The sequence below is a fragment of the Atractosteus spatula genome, chromosome 20, assembly GCF_055471065.1.
Source record: "Atractosteus spatula isolate fAtrSpa1 chromosome 20, fAtrSpa1.hap1, whole genome shotgun sequence".
In the NCBI taxonomy this organism is placed as follows: domain Eukaryota; kingdom Metazoa; phylum Chordata; class Actinopteri; order Semionotiformes; family Lepisosteidae; genus Atractosteus; species Atractosteus spatula.
In genome coordinates, this window is record NC_142725.1 from 14,318,547 (window position 1) to 14,345,844 (window position 27,298).

Here is a 27,298-nt window from a genome sequence, read left to right on the forward strand (position 1 = left end):
GTATAAATTGCCACTTACTTAAGGTATCCTTGACAACCTTTCTTATAGAAGGAGGAGTAAGGTGAAGAAAGCAGGTGGGTTCAGAGAAGGGGGCTGATATTCTTATTCATATTAACCCTCTGTGCTCCAAGGGTGCTGCTTAAATGAGGACAGTTCAGTCATTGGATGAAAGTATAAGGGGTTCTGATCATTAATTTCTATCTACGTGCCTGTGTGTACAGATGGAAATACAGGGAGGATGATCGCCAAAGGGTAGAAGTCAGAGAACTTCCTGGCACTTAAGAAAAAGGAACTTAAGGAGTACAGAAGAATAAAGAAAGGAGTCGTGCTTCCTTAACCTGAAAACGAACGCCTGGCCAACAGCAGAAACTCCAGTTTCAACATTATCTCTGCTGCTGTTTTCTTTACAGACGTGGGATGGAATGGGGATTAATTGAAGAGATCAGTGACTAAGGGGATGGATGGAGGGATCTTTCAGGCAAGATGGTAATGATATTAAAAGCCATTGTTTCTAGCACTGAAATCTTGAAAAGAAAAATAAGCTCAAAGGGATCGTTGCCCCCCCCCGAGAAGGATTCCTTAAATCCCTCCACTGATCTCCACCTCCACTTCCTTCACTTAATCCTTTAAGGTGTGACAAGCCACAAAACCCAACTCCCACTGAGCAGGGAGCTATTCTTGCCTTAGTTGCTCCAACAATACCCTCGAACCCTTTCACTACTGTTACCAGAATTCCTCGTCAGCCGATGCTCTCATTGGCCCAAACCCTGCTGGAGCCTCGGATCTCAGCCTACTCACAGGAATTCCAGCGCCAACGGTGACAGCCGGCCATCAAGATCACAACTACATGACAATAAACCTATCTTACAGCAGGGCAATTCTTTAAAAAGCCCAAAAGATGAGCCTCATCAGAACCACATACTAGGACTGCCAAGGGTCACCATGTTTGGCGAAAAGAACAGCTTCTCGGAGAAGCCAAAACTTCTTTCCGTTACAGTTCTGCCAATGTGCTCTAAAACACTGGCCTATCTCATCAGCAGCACCCTTCTCAAATCTACAGCAGCTGGAAACCAGTTTTTACTCCCTTCCAAAAGAGGGATCACCTATCCCTGCTAGACAATTCAGGCCAATGAACAAAAGGCAGTCATTCCCTATCTCTGCTCTGCTATTTCTGCTCACCTTTTCATGAATGGATTTTCCCCCCTGTCTAGTCCCCTGTGACCTAGTCTCTGCCTCTATTTAGTATGAAGATTTTTAACATCACAGCATTTTTTTAAAGACAAATAAAAATTAAAATAAAAGGCTGCTTCCAGACAGAAACAGTAAAGTTGCCTGAATCCCTTCATTAATCTAATGGCAAACATTCCAGACAGAAACATAGAGCCCCTGGAACCAAACCTGCAATCTTGTTACTAGCATGTCTCAGTTGGAAAGCCTGTCTCATAGTAGGTGTATTATTACACAAAAGAATCAGAATTAACATCTCATTAGAAGTCAAGACCTTTTCTTATTCATCCATGTCTTCCAATCATTCCTATATCACACTTTTTGTATTATCTGCCTAAATGTTACTAATTCAGGCTGTCTTAACTTGTACATACATGCATGTCCCTTCAGATGAGATAAAAACAAATGTAGCCATTCTTCCACTGAGGATGCTAGGAGAAGGAAAGGAATGGTTAAGAGATTTGAGCAGAGTCTGACATTCTTTTGTAGCCTGTCCAGCAAACCACACAGCCCCAAGGCTACTGACAAGTAACCGCAGTGGCAAAAGGAGTCCTGTGAGAGGAGGGGATGGCATGTCTCCTTCCTCTCACTACACACGCATTTTCTTCTCTGCCCTTAGGCTTGTGAGAAATCCGTACTTTGAAAAAGGAAAACAGAGTTTTCCATCGATGCCTTCTTCTCGCACTCCTGACTGTTTTATTTGTTTATTAATTTTAGCTGCCGGGAATACACTGGCCTTAATTCAAATCAAATATTAAACTTTGTCTGAATGAACAATCACATTATGTCATGGGCCTTGAATGAAAATGAGGATCTCTGTGGACTGATCTAATGTAAATACATTATATGATACGGAAACAAATAAAACCATAAACAGAGGAGCCAGACAGCATTATGAGTCTTAAGGTGAAACAGAATGCAAATCAGAGAACATAGCTGATAAACCATTATTTCACAACATTATAAAATGACTTTCTTGGTAAAACAAGCACCACAGGAATCATGTTATCCCTCAACAGACAAACAGGCTAACCTACATACTCATAAAAAACAAACTACTCTCAATTTACGACAGACTTTCAAAGATATTTATGCTTTCTGATGATCATGTTAAATTCTTCTGCCCCGAATTCCTATGATCACCCCCATTGAGAAAACAGGTATGGTCACGAAACCTAGCATCATGCCATTATTTGTTTATTTACCCAAGCCTGATCAAAGGAAGTTATTTTAATTTAATGCAACAACCCTCTTTTATTCACCCTGGAATACACAAATACAAAATGTGGATAAGTGTGTGCACTGGGATTAATGTTTGGTTAAAGTGTGCCTAATCATAATAGATGATCAGGCTTGGGCTCTCGGCAACAAAAGCAGATCAACCTTTTTAGAGGAAATTAAAACACATTTTTCACAAAAGGCACAATTATTACAGACAATTTTTATGCCCCTTTTTATCATTTTTAAAATCTCAGAAATTAAATAAATGTAGGAAAGACTAAGAAAATACTTTCTTTATAGAACAATTAAGTTAAAAACTAATATTGCCTGCCATGTAAAGGTTTGATTTGTTCTGGAGTTTTGTTTTTGTTTTAATTTAAGCATACTTTTACTGTCACCCACACTGGACAGAGACATCAATAATGTGGGTAAATATAGTTTAGATATAATCTAAGTATGGTATCTTAAAAATTCAGACTGAATTTCTGACAGTAGTGAGAGTTGTCTCTTATACTCTACAACCTACGTACTGGCACTTTGCTTTGTTTCTGAAATCTGACCAAAGAAGGACCTACAAAAAAAAAAGAACAAAAAGGGAATGGAAGAAAAATAAAGACAGACCCTCAAGAGCACGACAACGTGCAATCAGCCGATTCTGTGGTTCTGAAAACTGACGTCCAGGGACAAAGGAGTTGGCAGGGAGCTTTGTCTCTGCGAATCTGTCCCCGTGACTGTCTCCCAGCTGATGTCATTTAAACAAGGGATGACAAAGAGCTCCGGGCCAAGCCTGGAGAGGAAGGCAGGACCCTTTGCGTGCCCCCAACTCCCCCAAAACAATACCCCCAGAGACAAGGGAGAGCCCTTCCACGCTGTGGATGAACACACCCAGACTCCCTTTTTAATATTCAACAGCTCACATAAGAGACCAAACAAAGGGATCCCAGTACTCACTTGACAGCAGAATGCATCCAACTCTTTTAATATTATAATTTCTGCTCTGTGCTGGCTCCAGAACGCTTGGGAGTCAGAGAAATGTCACTGACACCCATTTTAAACCCAGGGCACTGGGCAGTTAAATGAGCAGTGTCCTCGCTTTTGTTTTGTTCCCAGAAGGCCCCAGATTCATTTCGTCCACTGGTCCTGTTGTTCCCTGGACTTGGAGGGTCATTTGATCCCATCATTTCATGACACAAGCAAGGACAACAAATCTAAAACAAGCCAGTGATGCTAAGGAAACTGGTTTCACAGGTGGAAATTAGTGCTAATCCGAATCTTGCCCACCTAAATTATCATTAGGTATCCAAAGAATAGGGCTTGTCAAGGTCTGTAAAGTTACATCTAGACATTGTGGTCTCAGTCTTGATATTTTCTCCAGTTGCTTTCTATACTTGCACCCACCAGCTACCTATTCTCAATCTAGACTCCAGCCTGTGCTCTGGAAGAGGCAAAAGCAGAGATTAAAATCGAAATGGGATTAGGGAGCCTTTCTGTTAGAAACTGCAGATCAGGATCTTGCATTATTTTATCAATTAACCTGTTATCTACTTTCCCATTATCTCCATTACCAGACTCCACAACCAAGGTGGCATGTTCTACCAATTTGTTCAGCACTTTTACACTTGTGTGTGGAGATACAGACTTACTACGGCAGCGTTTCAGTGCTACAAACCTCACTACTGAGCATGGGCTGTGGGACGAGAGAAGCCCACGTCACTGTGGGAGGCAGACAGATGGGTATGTAAATGAGTAGGCAGTAGGCTCACGGTAATCAGTTCACACAGCTGATACAGCAGTAAAGCAATACACAGACTACACCACATAAAAAACGAACGCGATTCGTTTGGATTTCGTGGTTTGGAAATTCTGTCCGTTGCCGAAATTTCTGTGAACTGAACATTTTTTGAGGGAAGTACGTTTAAATTTTAAAAAGCACACCAAAATTCAAAAGCTACGGAAAAACTAGCAGTTTTAGCATCAGTTTGGATTAAAAAAATTTACACTCTGCTTTTCTAAACACTGGACACTGCACTATATCTATCAAAGGGCTTTCAGTCCATCTGTGCTGTTTTTCCACTAAGAAATACAAAAGAATAAAGCAATTGATAGAAATCAATAAATAAAGAGGTTAGAAAATCCTAAATAAAATGAAGTACAAGTAAGGAGTTCAGTTTACAATAACAGTAGTAATTTTTCCTGCTTTTCATTGAAAAATAATTGTAAGTCTGGTACCATGGTGTATTAGCGTTCTTGTAAAATAAACCCTATGGACAAAAGGGCTGCAACAATATGTAAGATTAAATAAGTAAGTTCACAATTATAGACATTCTTCAAAGCACAAAAGCCTGAATCAGCACACATAATCAATCCAACTACCTTTTGCTTAAAACTGATTACTGATTTTTTTTTCTTCCAGATGGCATCTTCCTTGCTTTAAGCAAGATTTCAGAAAACAGCCTGTCTTTACAAACAAATGGTATTTCTGCATATTAAGGCCCCTTAAAATCATACAACAAAGTTTTTTTTTAATCTATTTAATTTGAGGAGTGAAGCTGTGTAAATATCTATTCTGGTTAAGGCCTGTCTCCTGCACACAGAACAAAACATGCATGACTTAAAATCTAAAGCTGAAGTGCTGGATCAAAAACACGGCTGCTCCTTTTGACGGCAGCAAGTATTTATTTTGTGTGTGTTGTTTTGTTATTTATCTGGGATGTGCTAGCCCCCCGCCCCCCCCCCACACACACACACCCTTCTTTATCAGCCATCTGTCCTGTGGGAGCAGAGTTTCTGCTGGAGATTGGATGGGATCAGTGAAGAGAAAGGGGGGAAAGAGATGGGGGATGGAGGGATGGTGGTTTTGGAGCAGAGGTTATGTGTCAGTGGCCTTCTTGCCTGACAACACATGGGAATCTAAATCCTGATATCACGATACAAAGAACAGCCTCCGCTGACACGGCACAAATTCTCTGAATGAGGCCTGAGCAGCACCGTTCTAGCAACCCGCTACTCTTTAAGAACAAAATAAAAACATACTAACTCAGCCTCGGAGATTGTGGGACATCGGTGATATTGCACTTATCTACAAGCCCCAATACAAGCAAGAACAGAACTACTTTGCTCTACATGAGTAGTGATGTTACTCACGATGTTACTCTACATGAGTAGTGATGTTAAATATATGCAGGTGAAACCTTTGTGTAATATTAATACCAAAACTTTCCATTTTAAAAAATGAAACTAAAGATTTAGCTTCCCTTCTCTTAAACTGTGAATCACATTGTGATGCCTGAAGAAACCTCTTTAAAAAAAAAGGAACATGAAAGAATCAAGGAAACATTTTGTAATTGTTTGTTTTGTAATTTGACTTCTTTTACATAAGATTATTTAATGCACTTAGACCAAGAACTTGAAAATGCACAAGCTGTGTAATATATATAAAGGTGTATTTAAAGTCAAGTTGAAAATCTAGATGCTATTTGCAAATAATTTGTATACAGTATATGGCATGGGCTATTTTAATACCACATGTAAGCTAAACATGAGGAAGATGCATTATTACAGCACAAAGCAGGATCTTTGAAATAGTGTGCAATAGAGATCTCTTCCAAAATGGCAAAGAGTTACAGGAAGACTGTTCTCAGCGAGCGCTCTTTTCGGCACAAAGACTCTTCGGTCTGTTCAAGCCCAGACAAGAATGCATGAGCCACTGTGGTGCTATTCCATGGATAAAATAAGAAGAATTTTTGCAAAGCTGGGCCAAGTTGATTATTTTTTTTGTGCTTTTTTTGCAGGAACAAAAATGTTAAATATAATTAAAGGGCAACTCTGTCTGGTCTTTCGCTGGTTCACCCTTGTCAGGATGATCTATTGACACACTACTGTGGGCTCCCTAGAGTCCTGCTGTCTGCTAACTGGGACACTTCTAACAATGACCCACGCTGGACAGACTCTTATCCAGGCATACTCTGAAATATTGTTCTATCTATATCTCACACGCTTTCACACGATCCTAAGACACCACAAAGGTCGTTTGGAATAATCGTATATAGTTTGACTTGGGAAATAAATGTACCAGGCAGTGCCTTAGGGCTGTGTTTAAAACAATGTCATGAAAAAACAGGTGAACAAACATCCACACTAGTACTAGTTTAACACTAATATGGATGTAAAATTAAGGTCCTGGGCCAGCCATGGTTTTCCGACTACATAATTGAATTTCCTATAGAAATCAGGCAGGTTTGACCATTTCGGAGCCAAACAATATCTACAAAAGTCAGGTGTGGACTGGGGGAGATCATTTTCAATTTCTTTTGTACAGATGGTGGGGGAGGGAAGGTGAAAGCAAATTCAAACGCCTCTTTTCTCTTCTAAAACCACAAGACCTGTGAGCGGCACGTGCTAACCTTCAGCAAACACAGGCGTTAATCACTGCCTTATAATTATGCCTGTGCTAAAAAATACAAGACTGTCTAGATGGGAGACCTTTTAGGTAAACTGTACCACTGCCTATATGTTTAGGACAAGGTTACCTATTGCCACATTACTCAGTCAATTTATGATTCCACTATTTCAGTTAATGAATCCTTTGAGCTAGACTTAGTGTCATTACATTAGAAAAAGTCCACCTTAATCCATGCTTGGACTTCTGGAACAGCTTAGCAATATAATGGAACTGATCTTTTGAAGAGCAAAGTTCTGATCAATTGATTGATCTTCTTGTATCAGATTTTCTAAAGAGCTGAAGGTCTTCTTCTGTCTGGGAGAATTGTATCTGTCAGCTGCATTAAGGCTTCCTATCCCACCTCTGCATCTCAACCGACAGTGTAAACACTCTATTCGCCTCCAGCCATACCTGCTCAGACAATGCTGTGCTCTGATTCTTATCACTTACAAACTCTCACGTACAGAGACATACCAGGAGACGGGCACACTGCACACTTTTTTGTGCACCTAGGAAAAACAAAAGAGCATAAGCTCTCTGTGTCAGCCTTTCCCCTGCACACTAATTGGTTGTAGCATTTTGCCACTTCATGTAAAAGGTTAAATATAAAAGCAAAGCCCTGAGTGTAAAGGGATTTTAGTGTTAACTTTCCAACAACAACTCATTAGCTATGTGCTACATAGGTCTAATATACAGTAGCAATGAAAGATTTTAGGTGAAAATCAGTATGTAGAATTGAAATCTATCAATGATGTAAGGGATGAAACACACTTATGAAAGAGTTCTACTCTTTTCATAGAATTACTTTCTTTAAGTATTATACTTCCAGTTTTATTTTAAGTAATTAGAATTTACTAGGACAGCAATAAGGTAATGTGTAAAAAATGTCTCCCATTAACACATTATTAGGTTTAATGACTCCCTTCAAAAGCCAAAAAAGATTCTCTTCAGAACATTATCCATGTAGTTTCTGGGTAGCTGGGAGAACAACTGTAAAAGTTTCAGAACCGAGGTGCGAATATGCGTTTGATCTCGGATGGGAAGATCAACTCTCACTCAAGCTTAGTAAAAAGGATTGCAAGTCGCCTTTCAAAGAATGTATCACATTAAGACACTACATACAATGACCACTCAAAAGAGATTCAGTACTGCTACAATAGTTTTAGAGTGCTATGTAGTGTTTTGAATAAATACTACATACTGAACTGTAATCTAGAATTATAATGAGTAATACGTAATACAGCTGCAGATCAAGTGTTGGCACATGGTGTTTCTAGAGTACATTTTTGCAGGGATTAATTAAGGGGTTTGCAAAAAACAGATTTGCAATCTGCGAATCCACCAATATCACACTTGCAAACACTGAATGATCAAAGACGATGACAAAGTCAATCTAGTGGTTTCCTCTGAATTTGCATTTAAAAAATGTATTGGGAGACACAAATGGAAGAGTTTAAAATTGAAAACAGGAGACACTTTCTTTTTGTACAAAGTTTGGAACAAGCTGCCCAGCCATGTGGTTGAAATGGCTGGATGAAATCCTTGGATCAATGAGCTACTGACAACCAAATGAGCAAGAAGAGCCAAATTGCTTCCTTGTGACCTTTCTTATTTACTGTCCACGGCTACAGAGAAATAATGTATATGGGTTTATAACGTGTAGACGTGTCTTCAGTTTTCATCAGATTCCAAGAAAGCAGTCTCGAGCCCCAATTAAAAATGCATTAGATGTAACAGACATCCACATAGAGAGGTTAACAAGAAAAGGAAACAGAGATGTACATATTCACCAGGCGGCAGACAGAAAGACATGAATTCAGGCACACACACACAATCCAGGAAAATCTCTCGCCAAGGGAATAGCTGGTGGTTACTGACCCAGTTTAAAAAATCCAGTTCAGGTCACAGGAAACCAGCAGGCCAGAGCTGGCTGGCTAATGGGTAGTGTGTTCAGTAAGAGAGAGGAGGTCAAAACACACACCGTGCAATCATGGAGGCACAAGTGGTCCTCTCCTACAGAGCAGCTTGCTAAGGTTTTAATTTACAAAATAAAGACTTCAAGGAAAACAACACTGGCCATGAAGTACTCACATGTAAAGATGTAGCCGTGTACATTTACGAGCTGGGTTAATTTTGCCTAAAATGTAATCACATGGTTAAAAAAACAGAAAACAATTGCCTCATTGGTAAAAACAATTTGTGTGGGATGGCTCCCGTTGGCTTAGTATCACTCAATGTGTACTTAATGCTACATCTCCAGGTGCACAGGCATTTGTGTGATAAATATTTGAAAGCCTGTGACATCCCACAAACTATCTCTCTCATTAAATAAACAAGGGACACCTTGCTGCACATGGTAATTTATCATTAATAATAAATAGTGGCAGGGAAGAAAAAACATTTCTATAAGTCACGTACAACTCCACGGTCTTTTCATTAAAGAAAAGAGCCGCAGTTGCAATAGACTTGATATACAGTCTGGTGGTGATAAAAAATAAGTGTTAAATATTTGTATAAAGAAAAAGCATGCACTATATATTTATTATAAGGGGGAGGCAGAAAAGGAAACTGAATTTATATTTGTACAGTGTAATTGCAGTGTGTTAACTCTAGAGAGATCACTCGCAAAGACCTCTGGTATTTTCAACATGTTAATCAGGAAAGGCAATGATCTCTCTGGAACTGGAACCGATTAACTTAAAGAGGAGCTCCGAATCTGCAAAGGCAGTCAAGTGACCAATCCCACTTCTTCTGGTCCCCTTTGTCTTCTCCTGCTGGCTAAGGCCTTCAACCGAAACAGCGGAGGCAGATTTCAACACAGCTGTGGTCCCCTGACACAGAGGGTAGCCCTGGTAACCTCGAAGCTTTCAGAAGAGCTAGAGTTAACTTGCCCCCCCCCCTTCCTCTGTCACATACACAAAACATATATACACTTGTACAGCCACCTCCCTTCCCCCCTCCCAGGGTATATAAATGGATTCTTTGCCCCTCTTTGCCCCCGCTTCTCATAAACTATATCCCGGTGCTTCCATTTGTCTTCTCCAGATACCCTTGAATGATCTGAGAGACTGTGGTCTGCTAGGCACCAGCGAAGGCAGGAGTCGGGGGTGGGGGCCGAGACAATGGGCTCTGATGAATGCTTGAACTTCTCTTCTTTCTGTGAATAGGATTTCGGTAATTGACAACCAAGAGTGGACGGGACCCAGGGGATAAGCTGGAGCTCTGCGTACGTGTCAGAGTGCGCTTGTGTGTGAGGAGAGGGGAACGCTGGTGTGGGGGCGCTGGCAGGGAGGGAGCAGAGGGGGAGGAAGAGAGGAAGCACTTGGAAAAAAGGGTCCCAGACTCACCTTCTGGGGAAAAAAAATGGATTTGACGGGCTAATATAAAAGATAATTATTGCCCCTGTTAACGGGAAATAATTTAAAGGTAAGTTGGTCACACTGCATCACCAAGGTGTGTGGAACCTGAAGTACTATTATGGACGACTGTTACTATTGTTTGTAATCTACCTGTACCTTCCCCCAAATCAACTGCAAATGCCCAGAACTCCACACACATCCACCTCCTGTATGTTTTAAATCCCCAGAAAGCTTTTTCATGACTACCTTCTTTTTTTCTGCCAGAGCAAGTGTAAGTGGAAAAGTGATCAAACGACAAGTCTTTCCAAAGCTAACCTAAAAAAAAAAAAAATTCTGTATCATCCCAAGATTTGTCGCAGAAACCCTTGTTAGGTTAAGATTAATTGTTTCCTGAGCAAAAACAGAGAAGCTTTGAAAGAACAAACCCCTTTTTAAGCATTTCTGAAAGGACGTCTGATGAAATGGCTCGAGGCAAGAAAACACAGACACACCTAATTTATTTTCCAAATCATTTATCAAGCCATTTTAAAGTGTTCGCCAGATGCCAAATCCCCCCCCCAAAAAAAGTGTCACCCAAGCCGGCATTTCCTCATCTTGTTCAGAGCGTGGCCATGTGTCTGTGCCTGTGTGTGCGCCTTTTTTAAAGTCCAAACACTGTCTTAAAAGTGATAAGAAAAAAACTGCCTCAGAGCAGAATTTCATACTTAACCAATTCCCCAGCTGCTGTAACGACCCCAGGAAGAAAGAAAGCGAAACGCACGCCTGCACCAAACAAAATCACAGTTTTGATGGGTCTGCAAAAAAAGCTCAGCAAATTAGCAGCGTATGTGGCAAATAATTAGTGTGAGGCGCTTCACACATGAACCTAACTGCTAATTAAAAATCCCCCTCTTAATTGACTCGCATTTGCATACCATTAAAGCTACAGAGCAATTAATGTTGAAATTGTTCTGGGGAGGTTTCCCCACTGCTTCTACAGAGAACGGTGGGACAAGCTGAAATTGCCCCACTGATCACCAAGGAGCTGATATGGAGTCTGGTGGGTAAATGTCACACTGTAGCAAAGACCCCCGCTCTTGACTGACTTTATTAAAGCGCTATACCCTCTGTTATATCCCATTCAGACCAGGCCAAAAAGACAATACATGCCATTCATCCTGTTTATATTCAGAGAGATCCAGGATATTTTTCATCAATTAACACCAACAGATCTATTAAAGCTGGCTTTCGTCAGCGAAATTAAAGGAAATGTGATGCACTGCACTGTAAACCGAACTGAATTAAACTGGAGCCTGACATTGCATCCACACAGTTGACCTTTACAGTAAAAAGAGTTCAGAAATAAAATGTTTAAGGTTTCATTTCTGCTTGTGAAAAGAACTGGAAACAAAACATACAACATATCATGTGCACAACTAAATTCAGGTCCAAGTACGTTAATTAAAACTTATAAAAAACCGCAGCACTTTCAATGAAGTGAATATCCACCTCTGCTCTGTGGCAATGTTTTACACTAATTGTTGAAACATGCCCATTTTTAACAGTATTGTACATCAACACAAATGAATTAACTGGAATTCACAAACGGCAGCTTAAGTTCTTCTTTCTGACCACCAGCATTTTGGTATGCTTGACAGGTAGATCTGCGTAAAGCCAGAGGCAGCTGTATATAGAGGATTCCCTGGTGTCAATTTAAATCGATGCCTCTGAACTTAAATAGTAGTCCTGGAAGTGTGGTGAAAGTGGCACAGAGGGTAATAACAATTGTTTGGGGATTTGCGAGGGGAGGCTGATTTGGCCTAGGTCAACAGATTCTCTTTCCTCTGGCCTTATTAAATTATTCCACTCTGTATTTTTCAGCACAGGGACGCTGTAATAACAGGATAATTCCTTGGGTATCACAGCAATACTTAAAACTAAATAAATGTACAACCAGATGGGACAGGGATTACATTTTATATGCCCGAATGAATTATGAAGAAGCATCACACCAGATTAGTATGATTTCGGGGGTTTTTTCTCCCTCTCTCTGCCTCCAGATTTCTCCATTTTATTATCAACAGGATTTTAGTTGAGAGCAGCTGTATCTGTACTTAAAAAAAAGAGGTTACTGCATTTTCCAAAAATTAAATAAGAACGGATTTCGTTGTGGCCATTGATATGCAATCCTGACAGCTGTTCTGCTATCCCCAGAATGGATATGGCTTTTTGTCGGGAGGGTTTAAGCCCAATGTGCCTTGCATACGAAACAGGAAATACCCCATAATCCCTAGGGGAACACACTTCCTTTACCCTCAAACAAGCAGCCCATTCAACTGTGGATGGGAAATCCCACAGTGCATTGGGACAGTTACGGCACAGAAAGAGAAAGTTTCAGCTCACAGTCCAGCAGGCTCTGGAAACCATCCATAATTTAGAACATGATAGCAGAAACAAAACAGCAGGGCCATCAAAAACCAGACTACAATCTGAGATTCAATTTAATTTGTCAAACAGAAAAGAAGGTGGAGATTAGAGAGAGATCTTTTTTTAAAGTTTTATATCAGAATTAAGATCCCAAATGTAACAAAAACATACAATGGAGGGGAAGATAAAATTGCAAAACGCTGTAAATATCTTCACTAAATTAAAACAGAAAACAATAGGTACAAATAGTGTAAACATGAAATTCAACACTGAAGAAACAGAAGATATTTCTTCTTTGGAATATTGTCAAGGTCTTATTGCCTGCCATTAAGTGCAATTTCTTTGTCTTAACCTTTTGGTACCACACCAATAAAGAGGAGTGACAGCAGGAACTTGATTTTCCATTACGAAGAAACCACAAAGTCTGCTTTTAATGTCTAACAGGTGTGTGGACATGTTTCATTCATGACTTTCAAGACACTTGCATTATCAGCCACCTCTCCAGATAGGGAGTGACTTACACTATTGGAATTTGGTGTTGCAACTCCCTTCAGAAGCTCAGTAATGTACATTTGTCTAAAGGGTATCAAAGTACAATATTCTTTCTAACACAAACCTCAAGCAGGCCTCCTCTGCCACTACTCATACGGTACTGCAAAGTGATACCAGCTGACAGCAGACATGACACCAGAATTGCACCTATTGATCTCAAAACTGCAACATAGAAAGATTTCAGGCCACAGCCTCATATACTTCTTTTCACCACTACATGCCAAATGTTGTAAAGTCACACCATATAGCCAGGCAAGTCTTGTGACATAACTTAAGATCATACAACCCTGATACCGGAAATGATAAATGTTAGCCACCACTTCAAGTTTACTGAAGCCAATGCTTGTTATAAAAGTCTAATATTGGCTTTATAAGTTAAGAAACCAGTTCCACACCCTACTCATAAACTTAGAGATGTTCTGCTACTCTGCTGGTCTGACTCATTGCAAAACTTAAAAAAACTTAATCAAAAGAGCCTGCATCTAGAGACTAAAACTGCGTAAGCATTAAACTGATGGCGTTTTTGCTAAACAGAAAGCAGCATAAAATGTAGAAGAATTTAACATTGGTTACATTAATATGGAGGAAAAATGTCCATCTGTTTTGGGGATTTTTGCAAATAACTCTTGGGCATGTGATGTTGCAATAGGAGGAGGAAATCTTACAGTGAAAAGAGTCTTAAGTTAACAGGCGTTTCACCTAAAGGAGCCCAAAGGCATTTATCACAGACAGGCCAACACGTGAAGCAAAACAATCACAGTGAGTAAAACAAAGCCCCTTTCATTCCCAGGAGCCCTTGACTAAAAAGGATTTCTAGAGGAGACCAATTTGACGCCCACTAATTACAGCCCACCACTGACCAAACTTAAAAATGACTCACTGTTTGTAGAATGACTGACAGCACTGCAAAAGAAGATTATAATTCTTTATCATAAAATATATGGAAATATAAGTAGATACACAAATATAGCAATACATACAAAAATGCATTGCTCAATTTGGCTCTCGGAATACTAACTGTCTCATCTTTCGAAACACCCAGATAGACACATTGCAGCCATGGGACATCCTGTCTGCCCTTACTCAATGCTACAGACAGTGAGACATCACATGCCGACGTGCTGTCAGACGTTAAGAAATGCCTTAGAAATCAGTGAGTATGTTTGTGACCTTTCCCTGCAGCATGTCAGATCAGAACAGAAACAGAAACGATTCCAGGATCTGTCTCTCTCGGACATGACAAAAATCGGCCTTTATACCCCAAACTCCCAATCAAGCTGAGATCACTGGCTTACTCTTTGCTCTTGTATTTTTTTTGCCCTTTCTTTGAAAAAGAGGCAAAGACACTTATGAGGAAATGGAACTGAATTGTTTGTACTTTTTCAAGCAAAGGATTACAGTAAAGTACAATGGATCCGATCCAATATACCACCCCCATATAATGTAACTGGCCACTTGCCAGCTGGAACAAATGACCAAGTTCATTATCTCACTAGATTTTATGGTAGGAAATGTAGGTACACCGCAGACACTCAACATCCAAATAGGGTTTTTTCTGTTTGTTTTGTTTTAGTCTGGTGAGCTGAGCTGTGTCAGTTCATATGTTAAATATTTAACCACAGCTGCTTCTAAACAGCACAATAGTCCATCTAATTAGTCTGCAGTGTTCTCCAACAAAAAATATTAAAAGGCATCACACCTATAGAGGAGCTGTGAATGCTGTTCCTAAGATCACGCACAAATAAAAAAAACTACACAGAAAAACAAAGGCAACAAATGATGATCCAATATCAAGTGTATTTGACTTTCTTTATCACAGAGCAGGGTCTTTGAGAATAAGAAAGACTTTCACATATCCCTTCAATGTGGGCAACTCTGAAAAAAATAGCCTTTCCTTGGTGAAAATAGAAATTCCAATAAAATAATCTGTAAACCCATCAGATAACCGTGGCTTTAAAGGAGAAACAAACTTTAGGAATAAAATTTAATTGGGACCAACAGACTTGTCATTTCACAGATGCAGATGGGACATTAACTCCCCCAGTTATGCCCCTGCACTAAGACCCGACTGTAGGATATATGACACAGTGCCACAGGACCCTTAACCTGATTCCTTAACCCCTGTAACAAAATAACTTCAATGACTTCTGGCCTAGAACAGAAGCCTGGCTCCTCTTGCTGTGGGAATTTGGAATTCCTGTTTGTAAACATTTACATTTTGTTTGTATGACAGACCACCGAGTGCTCTGCCACCATCACACCCCCTAGTACTCATTTCCCAAAAGCAGAAGTAGTGAGGGGGAGAGGAGGGGAGAGGGGAGATGCAATGGGGGTGGGGGGGGGGAGCCAGTGAATGTGAACCATTGTTAGAGCATATTATGTTTCGACCACAATACTCCTATCCCTGCTTCATCAACTCCATTCAAGTGTAACAGTTCATGCAAATGAATGTGCTTGCCTTTCATTAGAAGGGGGGGGGGGTCTTTATCTGATTGGTTTTATTTTGGGGAGGAGGGAAAAGCACTCTGCCCTGATCCCACTACCCACCCCTGTTCACAGACTTAATCCCCCTCTAACCCTGCAGATACAATTGGACTTCTGTCCTCAAGCTGGTAGCAGAGAGCTCAATGTAAAAGTCAGGGTTACACGGGCAACAAAGCAGTAAGAAGCTAAATAGATGTGAAGATGTGAGGGAGAAGTCCTATACTATGTGTTTGTGTTGTGTGTGGGGATGTGAAGTACAGCCAAGAATTCCACAGCCAATATACACGACACTGTTTATCCGGGTATCTCCCTTTCCAAATGAAACAAAAGCATTCTCAAAGAAATTAGCATTGCAAACTAAAAATGTTGATTGTGTGAATACACTGAACACAAGAAAAATGCTAGGTATTGCTTCTGCTTTAAAAAAACTTATCTTTAGCCACACTTGCACAGAAACTGACCACAAGCTTTTACACACATTTTTTCTGAAGCGCAGTTAGATTATCAGAGAGTATATGTGCCTGCTGATCTGTACCACAGTCGCTGCTATAGAAACTGCTGAAGTGAACTGTACAAAACAGTCAGAAAACACTCAGAGTGCAATTTCCTTGGCCCTGAAAGTGGTCACTTTGCAAAATAAAAACAAACCTCTTTCTCAGAACTTAATCAGGGGGCCCACCTCCCACCCCCCAGGCCTCCTCTTCAGAGAATACAATAATAAAACCAGAACAGTTATGTTTTCTTATCGTAAACTTCCAAAACAGACATGGTGATCCTTAAAAATATAAGACACAGTGGTCCTAGTGTTGCAGGTAGTTAAAAAACCTGAACTTTTGAAAAGCATATGCTTCTCATTCTGAGAAAGGTCTTCATTCTGTCTCTTAAATGTGATATTTGAGTCTTTCAAATGTGTAGCTAATTAAATGCAGACACATATCTTGTTTGGCTTACATATGTCAGATACTGTGAGGTATGCAAAAGAAATAAAAAGTAAATCTCTTGTCCTTTTATCGTCACCTTAGTGGACTGGTTTGGCATTTTAAAAAATTCAGTTAACACATACAGATATTTTTAAGGACATTAATGGCGTTTTATGTCTTCTGTAAGTTTTTAAAACATTTTTGTGGCTGAAACATTGACGTTTCATTTTCACCTCGGACAATAGAGAGAACACAATAAAATGCTAAATTCTGGGATTCTACGGTCAAATAAAAGGTTATGTGGGGCAAATGACCTCTGTGAGCTATCTACTCACCACGTTGTGTTAAACTAACACCGAGGTTCAGGACTTTCAACGAGCCCTCGTGGCAGACACAACATTTGGCATCTTTCCCACCAAAAAGCACCGCTGTTGACCACCCTCCGTGAATCCAACCTTTTCTAAGTAGCACATCATTAAGCGGGGATGGGATCGTCATTAAAAACACATTCACCTCCGAATACCTGAGATTCCGATGTTAAACATGTTCACATTTTCAAAACATCGCAAAAGGGCGAAAGGCAATGCAGAACTCGGAGAAGAGGGAGAGGAGTAAGTGGGCAAGAGTAACACCTTGCAGAGGAAGGGTGGAAGTGGTATTTTTTCTATGCGAAGCGTTTTCAATAAAAATATCCGTTCGTGTTCTTAATATAACATATAACCCGCTGTCAATCCTCTTATCTCTTGAAATAAATGGAAAACCCAAACAAACTGTGCTTCAAGAAGAATCAAACTATGATTATTATTAAAGGCTACTATTAGAATACATTCATTAATGCATACTTCTTCATATCAGATAGGCGTCTGTGTTTACCGCGGATTTGAATACTCCAGGAATACGAATGCGCAAAAGAAGGCTTTCACACCTACTCAGACAGGCTACTACACAAGCAAATAATGGCTTTATAACCGTAAAGGCGTTTAGTTATTCTTCGTAGCTAATTAGTAGCCATATGTTAACTTTAAATTAGGTCATTTCAGTTGTCGCCCGAATCTTACTGCTTCATCCGTTTTCCCATTGAAACGTCATGAATGGTTACATAGTACACATTTGTTTTTCAATGTTTTGGATTTTCAGTACTTAACAAAAAACAAAAATACTCAAAGTGACAACTGTTTGTTACATTTGATAATGAACTTCACCACAGCTTGCGCCAGCACACACTTTAATGTTGTCAAAGTTACTGCGCTAGGTGTCACGGTGTCCCGCGAAAACAACATTCTGACTCGCACCCGCGACGGGTAGCCAACGGCGAAATATCTTTTTGCACAAATTACGAGAAATGATTTAAGCCCCCATGGTTTGATTCTTCTCTGCTAAAGCGACGAACACAGCACATCGGACCCATGCATTACGCGAGGTACGTGGAAGCCTCCAACGAGGAAAAAAAGTAATAAATTCCGTCTATCAGGAAGAGGTGAAGTTCTGCACTGCGGTGCAGTATTGTTATTTAGTTAGGAACATTTCTTGATACGACTAAAAAAAGCATTCGTCACATACATTTCGTGAATTAAGCTTCAGAAGAACATTTGGGCGCACTCGATCGGTATAATCGGACCAAGCTGTCCCGTAAACCCCGTATTGCTCCACGCACACCAACACACAGCTCCCTGTCATAGCCCTTCAGTGCAAAAGGTCCGAGCTTTTAACACGCCGAAACTTACCCTTGAGGCTTTCCTCTTGTATTTGTTCGCGAAGTCGAATTTCTCTTTAATTTCGTCTAAAAGCTGCCCGAGGCGCGCCTTCTCCTCTTTGCCCGTGTAATCCTGGCTGAGGAGGATGTATGCCCTCCAATTGGCGGAGTCGAAACCCCAGTGGCAAGTCCTGTTTTCCAAGGATTTGTGACTGTGGACCACGAACTTGTGGGTCGGGTACATGAGCCTACAGTCCATGCACTGTATACAGGCTGCGTTCGGGCTGGTGTACAGCTCGGGTACGAAAAGTCCCCTGCACTTCCCGAAGCACTCGTGGTATACCTTGAAGCTTTTCTCCGTCAGCTCCAGCTCCAGGGAGCCGGAGAACTCCTTTTTGCAGTGCGGTGGAAAGGTACCCCCGTAAATCAGGGCATTACAGAGGCGCTCCGCATCCGTTTTGGTGATGAGGCCGCACGAAGGTGCCGAGAAGGGTAAAATCCCCATGACTTTAAGAATCTCCAGCTGGTCCGCCGTGCACCTGGAGCAGTAGATGTGGAGCTCGTCACACACGGAGTTGATCTGCTGAAGGGAGAAATCTCGCAGGACGGTGTTGAGAATCTGGGGCAGACAGAGCCGCTTCTCTCCGCCGACTACGAAACAAGAGATAGTCTCACTCTCCAGCACTGTCTCGCACCTTTCCGTGGAGCGGTCTGACGGGATGAAGAGGGGACCCGGCATCACAGGGGGCGGCTGGATAGGGAGATGAAGGACCGGCTCTGGGTCCTTGCCATCTTTCTTGTACAGCATATCCTGTTGCCATCTAGCTGAGAAGGCTGCCGGGCCGCCGAGAGAGCTCATAGAACTCAGATGAAACTGCTTCAGAGTTTGTTGCAGTCCTGGATGGGGTTGAAAGCTTGGTCGAGTTACAGTCTCCATGTTTTACTTACAACTTGAAAAGCGAAACTTCCTTTTGCCGGGGGAGAACTAAAGCAATAGATAACCCACACTGGTCCCGGTTCCTTGTAAATCCAAGGTCTCCCAGAGTTAGCAGAGGTGAAAAGGCGCTTCATCAAACATCCAGAAAGAAGTCCTACACAGTGCGCGTCCAGTCCCCCGACTAAGCGTACGGTAACACCGGCGAGTCTTCCCCTGCAGTAGTAGGTTCCCTACTGTCCATATCCACACCAGTGCTTCTTTCTCAATCCACAATAAAGAAAAAAATAAGCGCCTCTCGCTTCCACAAAAAGTATCCACCTATACTTCTGAACTTTGTTTTTCAGAATTTCCCAAAACTGTAAAGTCCGTACACTCTTTGCCTCTCTTTTTCGTTTCTGTTTTGCAGTGGTAGAATTCACATCCACACTGTCTGCCCTTGCAGTATGATATGCCTGTGCAACTACAGCCAGTCAGCCAACCTAGCTAGGCTTGCTCACTCTCTCTCTCTCTCCCTCTCCCTCACAGCCCCCCTTTCTCAGTGTTTGTGTGTGTCTGGCTCAGTCATTGAATCCCAGCCAAGTATGTGACTGACTCCCCAGGCTGGCTCTTCCAAGAACATGTCGTCACTCCCCCTCTTCTCTTCTTAGCCCCGTGCTGCTGCAAAAGGAAGGGAAAAAAAAGAGAGACTTGAGCACAGGGCATGGTGAATCACTTGGTTCACAGCTCAGAATGTCTGCAGCTAAACCGAGAGGAAGGGTGGAGTTTGCAACAGACGTCTAATTTAGACGTTAAGGAGAAATGCAAATTCTACGAGTGACTGCGGTTTATTTATTTTTATTTAAATAGACCAAAGTAGTCCTTTACAAACATTTAGTGACAGAAAGGAAAGCAATAATGTCTGATGTCTGTCACATAAAAAAAAATATTTTTTAAAAGTCGTGCTTACATTTTTTTTTACATTTTGTTTAATCAGTTCCAGTGCTCAGTAGGTTCTATGTTCAACGCGCTTTTAATCATTAAGGACACACGCGTGTAACGCAGAGGGGGAATCTTGGCCGATTTTTATTTTATATTTTTTTGCACGAGGCTGCTCCAGCAATTTTCCACATCTTCTAGGTCTGCTAGTTCTGAACAAACCATTTTATTGAGTTGCAAAGTCCCTTCATGATGATCATGGTAAACTACGGGGGCTCATTTTGACCTTCAGGGCTTCATGAACCCCAGGCTTTTTTCAGACCCCTCGAATCTGAACACAGACCAGACAGTGCAGCGAAACACAAGGCGTATCAGCGTTTTTACATTCAAGGAAAGCAGGGATTTTATTTCTGGATGTCTGTGCTTAGTGTGTACTGCGGTGTCTCAGCATGCACTTGCCCTATAGGACTGTAAACTGCAAATGCATTTGCACCCAAGGCATGTCTAGCAATACTTTTCGTGCGGAGATTCTCCTTTGCTCCAGAGATTCTTCCAAAATGCTCCTGCAAAAAGCCAAAAATAGAGCCGGAGTTCACAGAAAACCCTGTCTTGCCCCAGAGCTCCTATATGTGGTTGCAGGGAACAGAACTTTTTGTGAGGTGGCACACCTTTGACTTCAACTGCCCTGGACTAACCATTCCTGATGACTTCTGATTATCACGGGAGGGGGGGGGGGGGGCATGGAAATTATTGCCTGATATCAACAGCTGTTGACCATTCCGAAAAGGAGAAAGGATGCCTGCCTTTCTTCAAATCAGAGTGAAGAATGTAACTTAAAACATAAGTCCCCCCACCTACCACAGCACACACACACATGTATCTTCAAGGCCAGCTTAGGAACACACATGGACTCTAAACTTCTGAACCAGAGAATGAAAATGGTGGGTGTTTTGCACTTTTATAAGACCAATCCACCCACACATTCCTATTCATCTGAAACCAAGAAGAATTTGTTTGACTAAATACCTCCTAAGTCCTTTAACGACTTAAAGTTTGGTACAGTTCCTTAAAGAATTCTTTATTTTGGAAAGGGTCTGGTGTTATTATTAACATGCTCCTCGTACTTTTAAAAAAAAATTGAGTTCTCTGTTATTGTTCTCACTTCTTTTATTGTGTCTTATGGGCCTCCCCAAGTAGAGTTAAAAACACCATAGCTAAGGCAGTCACAATGTACATTGATATGCGTCGCCTTTTCTTACCCGTCCAGTTTTACGAGTTACACAAAAAGGGGGTCACAGCAAGCATAGTCAAATAAAGCCTTAGAGCTGGAAGGTTTAAAAACCTGGATTTTGTCAAAGACACGCTCGACTACCTGGGTGGACTGGGTGATGGATCGTGTTCATGAACTGCCCCAGAACACCTTGATTCAGGAGTTGCCCTTGCTGATGTGCTGATTATTGCAGTGGGGGACTAATCTTATAATTAAATAGCATTTCTAGTGCTGTTTCATTTAAAGGATATGATTACACAAAAATACAAAACCGTGTCATCTTAGGATTTTTTCTTGGTTTTTAGGTATACCTCTATCACCCCGAAAGCTCTCTATGCAATTAACAAGTGCTGCTATTTCTCAGATGAATTTAAATAAATTTCAAAACTTTATGTGATAGTAATACATCAGAGTGCATGTTCTGAGCTTTATTAAATCTACAATGTACAATTAAGGGAAATAATTAATACTGAACACATTCACATTTATAGCCTATTTTGTGCACATTTTTAACAAGAAAAACATGTAGAACATTTCTTTCAATTAATATTTTAAATGAAATAAAAATGTTAAAGAGTTTTAAAGAAAAGTATTACCTTTTAATTAGATTTTAAAGCTTCACAACAACAAAACCATAAAAATGTCTGAGAAAAAATGCATTCCAATTTCCTCTATGCAGTGAAATCATTCCTTTCAGCCAGTTACACTGGAAATACATCCAATTGTCAGAGACAATAAGTGGTATTGAGAAGCTAAACTGATTTCTCTGTATCATTAGCTCCCTCTAGCAGGACGGTGATGTAATTGCACTGTCTGTGGCACTGGGACACAGTCATTATGAGGAAATGGGGTCACCATGTCTAGTCAGGAAATACAGAGTGGGAGGAGTATATGGAGACTGATCCATATTGTAGTAGCACAGCAGGTCGATAAGGTACATTTACTTTTTATCAGGAACATTTTGTTGAGCTTCAAATGAAAATGCGCCTGTATAAATTTAAGTCATATTTTGCCAGCTATTAGCACATAGATTTGTCTTTTTAGGATATTTCAGGTGACACTGCTAAGCGCTGCGCCATCATGCTGCCCGGAAATGATTATTAGTATTATTAATTTTTGTTACGATTGCACTGTTTTCACACATCCGTATATAAATGATTGACATAGCACTTTTTTGGGTGAAATAGTACATATTTCTGCTAAAGAGTTTCATGACATTTTTTCTCATAACAAGATGTAAGTCGCCACATGTTAATTTGTTCCTTCACTTAGTGATTACAATGTGCTTGAAAATGGTATTTTTATTAACATTGCACACGGAAGGCAACAGCAATAAAAACAAGCTTTGCAACCTCGTGGAATTTTTCATTTCATAAAGTGTACATTATTAGGAAAATACTAAGAGAGACATACCCAGCAGAACACTGGGATTCAAAATTCTCAAATATCCTTTCACGAAAAGATAAACCCCTAATGGATAAGCAGAGTTAGAATCAGAAAAACCTCTGTTGCTTGGGACCACAACTTCAAACCAACTGGGGGGAAAATCCAAGCTGATATCTGTGGAGACTACACATCTAAAATCTCAGATGTATTGCTTGATTCACATGAACTCATCACCCGAGAATAATACCCGTCAGCAATTATTATTAAAAGGAGTGGGTTTCTTCACAGTGGTATATATATATAGTAGGTCCCTACTGAATGGATTTTATTAAAGAGAAAATAAATCCTGGTCAAAGCAACTATCATATTTTCTTCCTTTGTTCTTTTATCTGATATTTTATTGAAAACATCAAATGGCCTCCAAGCATTGTGTAAAACCGATGCAGAAGTGCTCTGAATTACTTAATAGAGGATAGTTTCCTGAATTGGAGCAAAGTAATAATTTCCCCCAGAACACATCATGATGATGATGGTGATAATATTGTATTTTTCCCAAGGATCTAATGGGTCTCTACAGGCAAAAGAGGACTTACTGTATCCACCACAGAAGTGTAGCTATCCCCTGTTAAATGGCAGCCAATTGACAGAGTTCCAACAAATTTATTAGCCAATTAAATCACATGTGGAAATTTAAGGGAACAGGAATACCAAGATACTAATATACGGATATCAAAAGCACCAGCTCTGGGCATTGAAATATCAAAGAACATAAGTTTATTAGTAAGGTTATAAATGAGAGGAGGCCATTTAGCACTTCGGTTTCATTTGGTTGATAGCAGTTAATTGACCCAAGGATCACATTCGGGCTTTTCTTTGATGAAGCTATGTTATCAGCTTTGTCAGCCCTTATGAGTTGCTTGTTCCAAATGTCCAAGTACAAAACATGTCTTCTACTCTCTGTTTTAAACACACATTCCCTGTGTGTTCCAAATGTTCCACTGTTGATTCTTAAGAAGTCCATTCAGTTGACTTTATCGATGTTTTTGAGAATAAAAATAGGGTTCCCCCATAGTCCACTCTGCTCACCACTAAAACGATGAACTTCTCTTACCATATCAGTATAGGACAATCTATACTGGAATACATGGGAATGTATTTGGTTGCACATCTCTGGACTGATTCCCAAGCAGAAATATCTTTGTCACATGGTGCCTCAATTGTACAAAATGTTCTAAGTTAAGTCATACTTGTGCAACATTCCTTGATATAAATTCTGTACTTTTAACTATAGTATATAATGTCAAATTCTGTTCTTAGACCTTCCCATAGTATATATTTCTACAAACTGCAAGTAACATGAAACAGCTGACACATAGTGTATCATCTACCAGATGTTTGCCCAGCTCTTCCAATTAATTCTTCTTCTTTTAATTAATCATGGCAAAACTTCACCAAATACACCACAAATGTCTAAATACACCACATTGTATGTTGTTTGTATCCATTAAAGCTGTTGTCTGTTGTGAAAACTCTTAACAGGATCTTGTTAAGCAAGATCTTTCTTTAAAAAATCCTGTTTCCTATCTAAAATTCTATTGCAATTAAGACGTTTGATCTAATTGTTTCTATAACCTTACATCTAATAGAAGTTAAGGCTTATTGGTCTATAATTACTTGATTCAATTTTTATTACTCTTTTTATGCATGGATGCTGTATTAGCAATTTTCCAGTTAATGAATATTATACTATGTCTGTCTCGAGTGACTGTTGGTGTTTTTTTAACAGCAACATCTTTGTTCAGAAGTACAAATTGGGGAATACCATTAACCTCTAGAGAAATATTAAATGAGTGAAGTTCTCATTTAATACATAGTTTTTTTCCCTGGCATTGTCTAACGTTGTTTTGCTGCAATTATACTGAAAAATCTCCACTGCAATATTCTTTTCTATCAGTCTCTTGACCTTTCTACCGTTTTAAAGCTGTTTGCAGTTCATTACATTACTTTTCTTTAACCAGATACTGCTATTTTTAATTACTTTATACAGATCTTTCTTTCCCCTTATATTTTTCTTAATTGATTTCGTAATCCATTTGGGTCACTGCTTACAAGACTTTGATTTACATACTAATGAGACCTGTTATGTGCTTCAAGCAAAAAATCCTAATGTTGCCATCCATTATCTACTGATTCCTTCCCTAATCCCATCTACTTCTCTAAAAGCTCTGTCTCATTACTTCATAGTCTGCTTACCTGAAATTGTAAACCTTATTTTAGACTTCACCTCTACAGTTTCAAAACATATATCAGAACAAACCATATTATGGTTACTTGCCAAATGGTTCTTTCATCTCTATTCTCTTTATTTTATCTTGAATGTTTGAAAAGATGAGATCAACTCAGGCAACGTCCTCGAGCAGGGTCTCTGGCCAGTTGTGTTTAAAATGCTGTCTTTAGCCATGTCTATCATCCCATTTTCTGCTGTTGTCATCCGTAATGGGTATTCACAATTTACATGAAGACAATTACAATCTTCCAAGATCACCACGTCTCCCATTTCATGTATTCTACTATATTAATTATATAAGACAGTATTATAATTGATATTTGAATCTAGTGTTCTACACTCTTAACTTTTTTCCCTTTGAAAATAAAGAACAAAATTTTATGTGAATCCCCAGGCGCTTGAGGTAAGACATATCATACATTGTTTAATGTTTCCCCACTGGAGCAGGTAGTAATGCATTTTAAATGGGGTTTCATTGCTCACCAGTAGGCGTTAAGTGAATGCGGATTCTGGTATCTGAATGCTGCTAAACAACAGGCTTTTCTAAATCTGCGTGTTTTCTTTTATTAAAACTGAAATAACAAATCTAGGCCAGCACTTATTTTTATACATTAATGCCATTTCATGCCACTCTCGATCAGCTCAGTTTTGGAAAATTCCAACAACAAGCCCGACTTGATTCAGGTTTTTGAAAAAAATTAAGCGCACTTAATCTGCAACAACTGTAAAGTTAAAAGAGGGCTCAGAAACAAAACCTCAGGATTTGACTGCCTATTAATTGAACCATTCTCATTAAATGCTGATCTGTAATTCAGACGAATATAGTTGCAGTAAAAAAAACTGGATATGTGCTAGTTTTTTTCACATGTTGACACCAAATGTACAGGAAAGCCTAAGGGTTAGTTTCTGAAACACACAGCAGCACCACTGGGTGGTGAGATACCACTACGACACAAAACAACCTAAACAGAGTCAACAGACAATTGTTTATATGAAAACACATTTTCATTGCTCTGTGAAGGCTTCCTTTATTCTGTTGAATTATTTTCCTTACAAGCTAAGAACTTAAATCTGTTTAGACCAGGACTACTCAACATGAGGCCTTTCCAGAAACATTACTTTAAATATTCCTTTGATACAAACAGCATCCTGAATCCTGCCCATAATAAACTAAGTTATTAATGTAGATCGTATGTAGTGCAATTCTACTAAGGGATGGACTGGACGGGCCCCAAGATAAACTGCCTTCCTTCTTTAGGATCTTTGCTCATTTATCAATCTTATCGTTGGAGATATTTGTTAATATTTGTTAATAAATGGATGCTGTTTTGCTGTTTTTCTTTTTGACCAGCAGTTCAGCAGCATAGTCATGTTTCATTACTTTAAAATACAAGAAAAGGGTAAAACATAATGGCTAATAGAGGGGTTCATTTGCAAGGACCACTGCTCAAAACAATGGGAAACTCACTAAGTGCCAGCTGAGCATCACTTTGAGGAGAACACACAGTCCAATTTGTTCACGCAGTCTAATATTTGTGCCATAAAAACGAAAACAGAAGATTTACTCTGGAGACACCCTCAGTTATACAGATGTTAGCAGCTTGAGAAATAGTGTCTGTTTTCCCCATCACTTGCGGGCTGGCACAACAAGCCCATCAAGATATTCAATATTTCTAATCTGTGCGCTTATATAAAGGCAGAGACAGACTTAATCTTTCTGGCGGTAGGCCTGTCCCCACCGCTGGCCTGGGAAGCAGAAAGAGCCAACAGATCTTGGGTTACACACTGGCATCCAGGCGAAGGAAAGCAGGAAATGGATGTGAGGTAGGTGCCTTTACTGCAGGGCTCACACCATGCCCTGCCTTTTCATTGCTGAAGATGAAAAACCCCCACAAAAGTCTCTCCTTTCAATGATTCTTATAACAGCTCTGTGAAATGGAATAGCTCTATTTTTTCCTAGGCTCTGTCAGGAATCCTTAATTTTTGGTGTCATGTTAGTTCTGCTATTTGTTAGCTCCCCTCTTCCTTCCTGTAGCCATGGTGACTCCTCACAACATTGCATCACAGTTCCTAATGATATAACCTTTCTCTCCTGGACGCGTCCTGCTGGTTACTTTTCCAAGACACCCCCGGCTTTCTCATCTGCTGTTATACTTTGCCTTGCATCTGAGGTGCAAGAGTACTGATGTCAGCATTCTGA

At 40.1% G+C, this 27,298-nt stretch overlaps 1 protein-coding gene across 2 annotated transcripts in view; it reads right to left on the reverse strand.

Annotated features, from left to right (window-relative positions):
- LOC148817600 (ski oncogene-like) overlaps positions 1-19,669 on the reverse strand; it is a 90,361-nt gene extending 70,692 nt beyond the window's left edge. For both annotated transcript variants that reach the window (XM_088937908.1, XM_088937907.1), the window contains exon 1: positions 18,335-19,669. In XM_088937908.1, coding sequence (XP_088794034.1) covers positions 18,335-19,240 — 906 coding nt within the window. In that variant the 5' untranslated portion in view covers positions 19,241-19,669. The remainder of the gene's footprint in view (positions 1-18,334) is intronic.
- Between the last annotated feature and the right edge of the window lie 7,629 nt (positions 19,670-27,298).